Genomic DNA, 12,121 nt, shown 5'->3' with positions numbered 1-12,121 from the left:
GTAGGAAGAGTAGGCTTTTAAAGCAGTTTGATAAAACCGGTAATAGCGGAAAATCTATACAACCGAAAATTGGCACCATTGAACGTCGAATTCGTCTTGATCCAAGGAATCCAATGGTACCTCATTTTTGAAAATCGGTCAAACGGTTCAAAAGTTGTGTATGTTAACAAAAGTCCAACTTTGACCCGTTGGTGGCGCTAGCGTGGTCTAGTGGGAGACATGAAACTGGGTGTGAGTAAAGAAGGGACTGTCCTTAATGAGTGTGCCAAATTTCAGAAAAAGTTACCATACGGTTCTAGGGGCTGCCATTGACTCCCATGGTACAAGAATAATAAAGCCTACAATAACAATAGGTTATCCTAATAAGATTCGCTCCGTTGGGGAGAAATTATCTCCGGACAGAAATGTCCGGGCCAATCAAATTGTCAAGGCGGGCTTTATACGATGATGGACAGATGGTCAACAGTAACGTAATCAACACACGGGTTGAATTCGTTTTCAACAAACATGGCTGCCGCTGGAGAGCTGAAATGTATAGATTCGAGTCCATTTAGACATTGACAGTGCATTCATTTTGAAAGAGGAACAGAGAAACGCGATCAAGGCATTTGTCAATTGAAAAGATGTTTTTGCCTTCCTTCCTACGGGATCCGGTAAAAGTTTAATTTATCAGCTGGCCCTGGTCACATACTACGTTGTTCTGATTGGTTGTAGGTAACTAATTGAGCGAAGAGGCATTTTTTCTCCTGTTTCGGTTGAAACACGCCCCATAATCACAGCCCAATGGACCGGTATCAGACTCATATTCTGACTAGAATTATCGTCTGGCTAATGTGAACCCATATTCAGCGAAGAAATTACACCGACAAGTGCTACAGGCGGAATATGTGCGGGGGGAGGGGGCGTGGCGGCGGCGGTTAAACACGCACGCGCAGGCACATCAGTGGGCCGCAAATTACTTTCTAGTCAGAATGGTGGTCCCTGGGACAAAACCAGTTGAAAACCCATGTATAAGAGGTTCCAAAATATAAACTGGAGATACGGAAGTGAAAGAATATTTTTGTCAAATGTCAAGTTCTATTTTGATCCAAAGCAGAACTCGTTACATTTCGCTTTTATCTTAATCAGGCGATCTGTATTTATATTTCCTGATACATTGGGAAGTGTGAACACAGCCTATTACCTTAGATACACAGATCAGAGAGGGAACGACCCAGGAGACTCCGGAGAGAAGCTGCTCACTGATCTACTAGAGGTTCCAAAATACAAACTGGAGATACTGAAGTGAAGGAAGGTTTTTTTTTTTTTTTTTTTAATTAAGGAATACAAAATATTCTAGATGTGACACGAGGAGAGGACTTTCCTTGGTGTTTAATTCTAATGTAATGGTGGACAGGAAAGCATAACTGCAGGCACTGGTTTTCATATGGATTAGATGAGGAAACCCACACATAAAGTATAAGAATGAAAGAGAAGTGAATATTAGTATTATTTTATTATAACAAATTCTATTTTGATCCAAAGCAGAACTCGTTACATTTCGCTGTTCGGAGGAGGAGGTCAAAGGGTACAGATGACCCCAGCCTTGGAGATCATCTTGTGATCTGATGTTATTATTCTTTTAATCCTCCACATCCAACCTACATCGAGTGCAGCACGGGTCATAGAGCCAAATAATGGCCTGGATTGCCTTGTCACAGCTCCTTGTGGTTACTCAGTCTCTTTTGCTCTCCATAGCATATGCTTATTTTTTGGACAGGTCTACAGTATTGAAAACACATGATTCTACCTTCCTCTACTAACAACAAATAATGTTATATGACTGTTAATTACTTTTGGTGTCATTTTGACTGCGCAGATGATTGAGGTTTGTGAAGTTTCTTGTGTAGCGCTCGCCCTCATGTGGTCAATAGTGGTACTGTCATCTCTTCTCTATTTTTCTACTGTCAAGACGATTCAGGCCTTGGAAACTGAATGTTACTGGGATGATTTACATGGTGTCCTCTGACAAGTTCTAGTTTTTTCCTGTTGGCACATTGCTTTGTTCATTATGAGGACACCCATTATAGTAGGCAGTAGAGTAACATTTATACAGACTTAGCCAGCCTTTTATGCTGTATTTTTTAAATATTTGTAATGAAACAAAAATAGGTTTTTACGGAAAATCTTCATTTCACCTGAATTTCACCCTTGACACCTGCCACATGACAACAACTTACCAACTACCTCCTTTTAAAAAAATATCCAAAGTATTTCCATTTGTCCATTACTTAAACCATTCTAAGTAACTAAATAAAAATACATTAGAATATATATATTTTAATTTATAGATAACACTAGAAAAAAAGCCAGTGTGTAATATTTCAAAGAAAGTTCCATTTTTATTTATGATCATAGTTGTGAAATCATGTGAAATCATTTATACATACCTCAGTATTTACACAAATGGAATAGCGAGGACTGTAATTAAAGATAAATGTTTTAGAAATAATATGGATAATTTAAGGCCAACAATTAAATATAACTGCTTACAATGACAAAGGAAACTGCCAAACAAACACCTATTAACAACGACCAACTTTCCTTTAAAAAGAATGAAACTTGATCAAAAGGGGGCATCTGCCTGGCGGGCCTGATGCATTGAGGTCAGTTTAACATACAGTCTGAATCACACAGATAAAATAAAGGCACATTTATAACAGAAAAAAATATATGTATCAAATGACATGTATCAAATAAGACCGCACGCTTTATACAAATGTAAACGTGTGGATTGTAATCAGAAAGATAAGCATTTCAGAAATGATATGGAACATTTAAGGCCAGCATTTAAATATACCTTTTCACAATGACTAAATGAAAATGGCAAGCATAGACGTATATCCCTGTGCTCCAAATGACTGTAATCAAGGGAGTACTGTGTGCGTGTGTGTACAACAAATGTGAATGTGCACTCTCGCCATGGCGAGGACCTCAACAGCAGGGACAGAGCATGTGAGATTTCTGGAACACAATAAAGCAATAATAGCTCCTTCATCAGTCTCATATCAAGACGGGCTGTCCACAGGCAAGACAGGTCTTTGTCTGTCTTCTGTTCTGTTCTGTTCTGGCTGGTGCTGCTGCTTCTCAAAGATGCCTTCCACAATTTTCTCAATTGAGCCTTGTGTCAGAGGTGTGGACAGGGGAGGTGCAGGTGAATTGACAATAGCCGGCACCATAGTGACCACAGGAACAGTAGCCGTCTCACTCCCCTCTGTTATAGAGTGCCACAGCTGCTGAGTCTCCAGAAGTTTTTCCTTGCTTGTGTTTAAAGACGAACGTGTTAAGGAATTTTGCCAGGTGCTTCACATAGCAGGATATGTGCAACCTGGTCGAGGGGTGCAGCAAGCTGTTGGGATCTGTGGCAGACCGATGGACCATGTGCAGCATGCAGTCAATAGCATCTTTCATGGGTGGCGTCCAGCGTGTTTTGTCCAACACAAAAAACCCGTCCAGCTGTCTTGGGTGCGGGCACTCCTCGCCGAGGACCTCAGCAGCAGGGGCAGGGCATGTGAGAGTTCTGGAACACAAAAAAGCAATAATTGTTCCTGAGTCAATGAAGTTGTAACTTTACGATATAATGTAAAAATGTACGTCCAAAACTTTATGTTAACTTACCCATTGCTGCTGGAGGTTCCTGGTGGTCGTCTGTTGGCATCTCCTGCTTTAGCAGTGCACCAGCAGAGAGCGGCTGGCCAATGGATTGTTGGAGGCAGACTTCAACTCAGCCATTACAGCTGGATCAAACACAGCAGGGAGGATGACACCTGGCTCCTTACGGTCCACCAGCCGTTGGTAGTTCCACTGTGCCACCCCGGTCATGGCCTGGGCCTGGAACAATTCAGAGGCCATCCGCTCTCTGCTGGTGCACTGCTAAACTCTTCACACCTGGTTAAGCTGGAGCTATGGTAAAAGTAAATAAACCAGTTATTATTTTTATGTCACTGAAATTAACACATTTCATTACATAAACAGGATAACAGTGTTTTTACCATCAACTGATGATGCCTGCAGTTGAGCAGTTGTATCATAGGAGTAGACTCGTTCTGCAGAGTGGGGTCGTCCTTAATCTGTCTGGCAATAAAATTGTCTCAAGGCACTTTACAGAGCCCGACCATAAATTAGACTTTAGTAGTCAAGCTCTTTTGGTCAGTGCAATCAATCTATAATTGGTCAGACAGACTGTAATCTGTCAATAGCTGTAGTCGCTTACCAAACTAGCGTTGCTGACGAGTTATCAATACATAAGTCAGATTCATGGTGTCAAGATGATTTAACCTCATGACATGAAAACCGCACATGAATATAAAATACAATCGTGTTCATTCATTACTATCAAGTAATTTCAACACAAGCCTGTGGCGACAGTCTCTTAGCAAGCAAGTGATTATGTGCTATAGTTAACTTATCAACACAACTAATACGGTCTTTTTCGAAAACGGTAGCCTACTTTTTAAAATCTCATAATCACGGCGTTGTGTCAAGAAATGTCTGCGTACACATACAAACGCTGGAGCGGCTGAAAACGCTGTACTATATCTGCCAGGTCTGTTGATGGCGCTGTAACGCTGCTACAGACAACTGAAGAAAACGGAGAAGAATATAGAGAGGAGGAAAAAGAGAGTACAGATGTCAGGAGGAGCAATACTGATTTTTTTTGTATTCTTTAAAAACATTGGTCAGGATATTAATGTCAGATATAGTTCACATTTTATTACTGACGTTTCAGATTTGTTTCCAAAGAGATATCCATATTTTTAAATGTATTTAAGTATTTTTATTTTACTATTTTTAAATTTGATGTTGTGTTCCAGATTTTGTATTATTATTTGTAGTTATTACCTTGACTTAGATTTGACAGATATTTAATTTCTTTTTAAGATTGTTCAGTTTCGATTGTTAAAAAACTCATCACAACTTTCAAATCAACCACGTATATACAAAAAGACTTTTATTTGGGTGGGAAATATCCGGGGTTTCAATACCAGTTTGTCTTATCACTTCCAGTGTCTCAAAGGCCCAAAATTCACGCTGCCAAAGATGGCGAGTGGCACTGGGACGGTTGCGTCGCTATGGACCGAAGTGAATCGATGTGGTCAAAACGGCGACTTTACAAGAGCCCTCAAAGCTGTCAACAAAAGTAAATAGTTTGTTTGGTGTTCTGTTGTCGTTTTGCTGCTTCCTTTAGTATTTGCGGGATGGAGAAATCAGCTGTAACAGGATGTCTTGCTAGCTCAGTAATAGTAGCTACAATGCCTCTCAGTTGCTGCATGCTAAGTTTCTAGCAGCTAGTTGTAGCTAACTGAGCTATCCAGCCAGCTGGCTACCTTTTGAAGTGGCTGTAGGTTTTCTGTGTTAATGTTTTCGGGGACTTGGTAGGTTTGAGTGTTTCTCTTAATATGTCGGTGGAGCAAGCTACGAATGTCATAATCCATGTCCGTTTTGTTGTATCCTAAAGCAAGGCTGTAAAGATACAGTGTTCCATTAGTAAATGATTACGTGTCCTAGTGGGCATTTAGCTAACCTATTTTGCTTGTGTTTTAGAGTCAGGCTAACATGACTCTGACCAGAGTTGGAACGTCTTATGCCAGTGGGTTTAAATGTAGTCTGTATGAAGGAAGTCCAATACACTTATGGCAGTTTTTTTTATTAAAAGCCCAATCTCTATTAAACAACTTGTGATTTTCTCCAACAGTACTTAACGAAGTGAAAGATGACGTGACAGCCCTGCATTGTAAAATAGTTTGCCTCATTCAGAATGGCGGTTTCAAGGAAGCCTTGAATGTCATAAACACTCACACTAAGACTCTCCCCAGGTAGGTACCACATTGCAAATTTCAGTGAATTTGATGTGTTTTTTGTTCTATCAACAAACAGTGGTAATAACACTTTGTCACATGGCTACTTTGTCTTCTCCATAGTGATGCAATAGTATTTGAAAAGGCATACTGTGAGTATCGCCTGAACAGAGTAGAGAGTGCCTTGAAAACCATCGAGAGTGCTGCAGAACAGTCCAACAAGCTGAAAGAACTCTACGGCCAAGTGGTAACCGCAGACTTCTATCTGATTATTGAGTTTGGTTTAATTGTTAACTTGCATCATTGAGACAGTCTTCTGTGGTGATTGATATGATGGACATTGGATATTCTACTTATAGGAACTGCTGTGTCAGATCCCTGAATGTTTTTGTCCTTCTGTCCTCAACTGCTTCAGCTGTACCGTTTGGAGCGCTACGATGAATGCCAAGAGGTGTACAATGATCTAATCAGGAACTCGGTGGACGAGTATGAGGAGGAGAGGAAGACCAACCTCTCTGCTGTGGTGGCAGCACAGAGCACCTGGGAGAAAGTTGCTCCGGTGAGTCCAGGGGTTCTGGCCTCCGGCCTCTGAAGACCTTTCGTAGAACATGTACCATGAAGTCGTTTTTGTAGGACTCGAAGCAGTTCAGTGTTTTCTGCGATGCAGTAGACCTTAACTTCTGAAGAGCATTTTTATGAAGATGTGGTAATTCGATACAAATCATGAATGTTTTTGTGTTGTATAATTGATGTCTATAGATTTTGTCATTGCTGTGAATTATACGTATTCTATGAAGCTTGCAGAACACACAGTTCTGCACACATAGCTGATTTCCCACCTAAGCCTGACACATTTGATTGCATGGTTTTAGTTTAATATTGCTTGCATTGTGAGACTGTGCTGTGATGCTGCTATGCCTTGTTCCTGCAGGAAGACTTGGGCTTGCCCGAATCCACATATGAGCTGTGCTACAATGCTGCCTGCACCCTGATTGGCCAAGGCCAGCTCACAGAAGCCATAAACAAGCTCCGTCAAGCTGAGGGTAAGAGGGCTCTGACAGTATTGTGTTTCAAGAGATCTGTGGATGGCCTCTTCCCATCTTGAAACTGATGAGGAAATGACTCAGCAAGACATAGGAATATTCATCATATCAGCAAATTGCTGCTGCAATTTATAATCTGTGGTCATAGTGAAGGGTTTATTGAAAGCAGACTATATGTGATTGATTGTGAACGGCTTTTCTATGTGGTGGTGGGAATAGAGGCTAGCCTTGACTTTTTAAACCCACATTATATTTGAAGTATATGCAGTCTTTTACACATTAACGTGTTTCGTATGTGAAAAGGACTAAGGATTGTCCTGGAATCAGTCAAACGGCTTATAGGACTTGTTCCACTGTGAGTAGCTATTGAGTGTGCTGTTACCTCCCTAACAGATCTTTGTCGGGGGTCTCTAGCTGAGGACTCAGTAAGTTTCTCTTGCTTGTCACTTTACTTCACATGCATGCAGTACATCACCAACACAGACCTTTCCCAAATGACTACATCAAATCTGTGTATTCCCTCAATGGGTTCCTGCATTTTTAAAATGCATCGATTCCTTCATTATAAGCTGTGTGTGTGTGTGTGTTCACTCGCCCACTTTGTGCTCGTTAGGACGTGACTGAGGAAGAGATTGAGTCAGAGTTGGCCATCATCCACTCCCAGATGGCCTATATCATGCAGCTACAGGGCAGGACCGAGGATGCTCTCCAACTCTACAACCAAGTTATCAAACTGAAGTAAGAATCTGAGTGTGAGGCATTGCACTGCCACCCTAGACTAAAGCTGGATTAGAGAGATCTATGATGATTCAGAATTCTAAAATTCATTAGTGTCTATTTGAGCCTATTTGAACCCAGTCTCCCAATTTTTACTTACTTTTTTACAACTTTTTATTTTATTGTATTGTTATTCTTATTTTTTCTTCTGTTTTTAGGCCATCTGATGTGGGACTCTTGGCTGTGACTGCCAACAATATTATCACCATTAACAAGGTTAGTTATGTTACTCATGCAGATTTCCATTATACTCTAACGTATGGAAATAAAGAGGAGAGGTGCTGATAGCTTCACTAATGGTCTGCTCTCTGTTCTGTGCAGGACCAAAACGTGTTTGACTCCAAGAAGAAGGTGAAATTGACGAATGCCGACGGTGTGGAGTACAAGCTGGCCAGGAAGCAGCTACAGGCTATCGACTTCAACAAAGCTCTCTTGGCCATGTACACCAATCAGGTATCTATGGGACATGGAACAGCACATGATGCTATACCTGCACCCTTGTGCCGCATTAGAGCAGTTTAGCTGAATTAGCAGGCTTTGGAACATTGCTGAGGTTGCTGAGACGCGTGTTCTGTTCCCAACAGGCTGATCAGTGCCGGAAGTTGTCATCCAGCTTGCAGTCCCAGAATCCGGGCCATCCCAGACCGGTTCTAATTCAGGTGGCCCAGCTGTGCCGAGAGAAGCAGCACTCGAAGGCCACAGAGCTGCTGCAGGTACGGTCTGTGACAGCGTCGCGGCTGCTCACTCTTCCTCCCGTTTGTTTGTGTGTAATTAAACACTGTAAATATAAAATGCTAATCATTTTGATTTCCTCCTCTGCAGCGATTTTCGGACCAGCACCCTGAGAGTGCTTCTGGCATTAAATTGACCATGGCACAACTGTTCTTGACTCAAGGTGATGTGTAGCGTCTTATTCAATGGTGTGTCTCTGAAAAGTGTTTGTGTTCTATATCTTCGAATTTATTCCTTTTGTTAAAATGTTTCTTGTTTCCTCCTTCAGGTCACGTTACAAAAGCCTGTGACATCTTGAGGTCTATAGAAGAATTTAAGCACAAGCCAGGAATGGTCAGTTGAAAAGCACATTCTCATGTAGTATTATTAAAGTATTTAGAATGCACATGTAAATCCTGTGGCGTTTTGCTTCTTCCAGGTCTCTGCCCTGGTCACGATGTACTCTCATGAAGAGGATATTGACAGTGCTATTGATATTTTCAGCCAATCCATTCAGTATTACCAATCAGAACAGGTATTCTTTTTATTTGATTTCTCTCTTTCTCCTGTGAAAATGTTTCGGTTTCTATGCTCACTTCAATAGAATAAATAAATATTGCACTGTTGTGCATCAAGAATTCTACAAAGCCTTCTAGCATTAATATAGTGCTCATCTTAAATATCACCCATCATAGTGTGTAGGTATGGCATGATGCTTCCTCCAACCTTGTTGGAAGTTGTTGCGAGGGAGAGCGTTTAGTAGCTGTGTTCTAACTTCAGTTTGGCTCTTGGCTCTTTTTCCACCCCCTCCTCATCAACTCCAGCCTGGACAGGCTTCCCATCTGTCCCTGGTCAGAGAGGCTGCGAACTTCAAGCTGAAGTACGGCCGTAAGAAGGAGGCCATCAGCGATCTGGAGCAACTGTGGAAGTGAGTGCTCCTTCACTAGTAACCTCATGACCTAACTCGTACGTTTTGAAGAAATGTCCTGTGATTTTAATTGAAATAAATGCACGTCTCATCTACAGGCAAAACACCAATGACGTCCACACGTTGGCACAACTGATCTCTGCATACTCTTTAGTGGATCAGGACAAGGCGAAGTCGTATCCTTCCAGTACTCCCATTTGACTTTTGACTTGTTTATCTCAATGGGGTGTTGCATGTTATTTCCCCACATTCAGCTGAAATGACATCGACACCAACTGTAATGCCCGGTTGTTGGGTCCCCAAAAGTAAAGTACACTAACCTTGAAGACCTCTGGTCTGGAACATGACAATAGGCAGTTTTTCCTTAACTGTGTTCCCTCCAGCCTAAGCAAACACCTGCCCTCTCCAGACACCATGTCCTTCAACGTGGATGTGGACGCGCTGGAGAACTCCCATGGAGCCACGTACGTCAGGAAGAAGGCAGCCAAGGTGGTGGGGGAGAACCTGCCCAAAGAGCAAGGGTGAGTGGTTGGAGGGATTCACTCCACACACATGCCATTTATAGTCCACTGCACATGCATCTGCATCTGTACCTGCATCAGTATGCTCTCCATTGTACATTACCATGATGATGTAGTCGTAGGAAGAGTATCAGTATGCTCGCCACTGTACATTACCATTAGGAGGAGGATGATGATGTAGTGGTAGGAAGAGCATCAGTATGCTCTCCACTGTTTTCACACGTAATTTTTTACATCTGTGACTGTTATAATGCCACTGTCTCTCTCCCTCTTTTAGTCAAGGGGATTTGAAAAAGAAGAGGAAGAAAAAGAAGGGTATGTGTTAATTTCTTTGTGACGTTGCCGGTGATTTAAATATCATAGTCACCAATGAAACCAAACAGACCTAAGTACATGGCATTTGCCATCAACCAATACCAGATCTGTCTTGGACAGGTTCAAAGACAAAATAACATCCAGAGAATGTAAATTATGTCCAGCAAAATGTCTATTTGGCCTGTTCACCTATAGCTAATTACTCTGGGTTAATCGTCTAAGCCTTTCAAAAAGTAAGCCAGCTGTAGTACTATCTGAAGCTGGTAAATTAGCAAGGATTATCCTTTTGCCAACAGTTAAATAACAATAGTATTGTTGACTCAGTAGCTGCCAGTTTTATTTGAAGAGGTTACCAAAAGACAATAGAAATATCCAGTAGTCGTACAGGTTCTTTTTGCTGACCATAATTACATTCCTCTCTTTGCTAACTTTCTTTCTTTTGCCCCGCTCAGGTAAATTGCCCAAAAACTGCGACCCCAAGGCCACCCCTGACCCCGAGCGGTGGCTGCCCATGAGGGAGCGATCTTACTACCGCGGCAGGAAGAAGGGCAAGAAGAAGGAGCAGGTCGGAAAGGGAACACAGGGCGCCACATCTGGAGCCTCTGCCGAACTGTGAGTGAACAAACCTTACTCCCCCCTCAAAGGGAAACATAATATGAAGCACACTAAAAGCATAATTTAAAACGTATGTTGATTTACTACAGCGAATGAAGAGATTGTTTGCAAAATCAAGTGACCCAGATTAGTAAAACTCACCTGAATAACACCATAATGTGGAATAAAAAGATGGCATACATGCACAAAGAGGAACACAAATAGCATTTAACTTCACTTTAGAAAAAAATAAAAATGTTGAGCTATTTGTGAACACTCCTGCCAGTCAGAGGGAGCATTCTGTTGGAGCCATTTCACTGATAGGGATGAGCTGTAGCTGTTATCTTGGGCAGATATTTATGTTGTTAGGCTGGAAAGCTTAAACTTGAGGGCAGTAGTTCATCAACTGAGTCTGCTTAGACAAAGGTGAGCACGGGGATGCATTTAAACACTCCTGTTACCTCTGTTTGTGCCAGGGATGCCAGCAAAACAGCCAGCAGTCCCCCCACGTCCCCAAGGCCAGGCTCAAGCTCGGCTCCAAGCGCGCCCGCCAGCAACATGGTTCCCCCACGACAGCAGAAGCCTGCCCCATCCACCCGCAAGAAGCAGCCGCAGAAGAAGAAAAAAGGAGGAAAGGGTGGATGGTAGAGGAGAAAGACGGAGGGGTAGAGGATCTTGGAGCTTACATTAGCCATGATGGACCCTGGAAACTCATCTTGACTGACTTTTTTTGTTATTTCTTTTTTTTTTTTTTTTTTAAACCATCCATGCTGCGTTGTTTTATTGGTTCTTATACAAGTTGATGTGCACATAGTGTGTAATAGGCCCAGCTATCTCAGTTGAAATTTTATCATTGGATAGAAAAACCTGTTTGTCATTTGCATTGACGGGCTTTGTCAAGATATCTGTCAACTGCATACTGATCATGAATGGGATATAAATGATTTATCTTTGTTCCTGTTTATCTTCCACTAAAACTGATTTGCAGGAGAAAAACTGTCAGACCATCATATTTGTTTCATTGCTTGACTGCCTGTAAATCTAAACATTACTGTAAGGTATTGTCAACCAAAAAACAAGAATTCAGGCTGTTAATGCAAACGTCAAGAGTATATTTATTTTTAAACCCCCAGGTAGAGCTCAGCTTAAATATAATTTCTGAACAATTTATTCAGTAGATGAACTTTTTCCATTTTGTAATAGGAACCACAGAAAGCTACAAAATGGACCAGTGTCTTAATAAAGTTGGTTCCTTTATTGCATCACGGATTTCCTCCGTTGAGATTTGTCATTTTTGCGTTTAAGTGACCAAGAGGTAATTCTCTCTGTAGCTTAAGAAGGGTATATTTAGAGAAGGGAGGTGAAAGGCGCCCCTCAGTGGCATATACATGAAAT

At 41.7% G+C, this 12,121-nt stretch overlaps 1 protein-coding gene and 1 long non-coding RNA gene across 2 annotated transcripts; one reads left to right on the top strand and one right to left on the bottom strand.

Moving 5' to 3' along the window:
• Positions 1–2,528: 2,528 nt before the first annotated feature.
• On the bottom strand, positions 2,529–4,577 carry LOC116225270. Its single transcript, XR_006151428.1, has 3 exons — positions 4,032–4,577; positions 3,658–3,942; positions 2,529–3,559 (listed from the first exon to the last, which is right to left on the bottom strand). It is a non-coding gene; the product is annotated as an uncharacterized LOC116225270 (long non-coding RNA).
• Positions 4,578–5,032: 455 nt separating this feature from the next.
• On the top strand, positions 5,033–11,988 carry srp72 (signal recognition particle 72). The gene is made up of 19 exons (XM_012833927.3): positions 5,033–5,179; positions 5,735–5,855; positions 5,961–6,084; positions 6,253–6,396; positions 6,769–6,880; positions 7,274–7,305; positions 7,494–7,618; positions 7,816–7,873; positions 7,979–8,110; positions 8,242–8,370; positions 8,480–8,552; positions 8,658–8,722; positions 8,808–8,903; positions 9,193–9,296; positions 9,395–9,472; positions 9,680–9,817; positions 10,095–10,132; positions 10,585–10,744; positions 11,203–11,988. Exons 1-19 carry the CDS (start codon positions 5,080–5,082, stop codon positions 11,372–11,374), a joined length of 2,001 nt encoding a protein of 666 aa, XP_012689381.1. The 5' UTR covers positions 5,033–5,079; the 3' UTR covers positions 11,375–11,988.
• Positions 11,989–12,121: the final 133 nt, after the last annotated feature.

The sequence above is a fragment of the Clupea harengus genome, chromosome 20 (assembly GCF_900700415.2).
Source record: "Clupea harengus chromosome 20, Ch_v2.0.2, whole genome shotgun sequence".
Lineage (NCBI taxonomy): Eukaryota > Metazoa > Chordata > Actinopteri > Clupeiformes > Clupeidae > Clupea > Clupea harengus.
The sequence above is the reverse complement of the archived record's forward strand: the minus strand, read 5'-3'. Positions and strand labels throughout refer to the sequence as shown.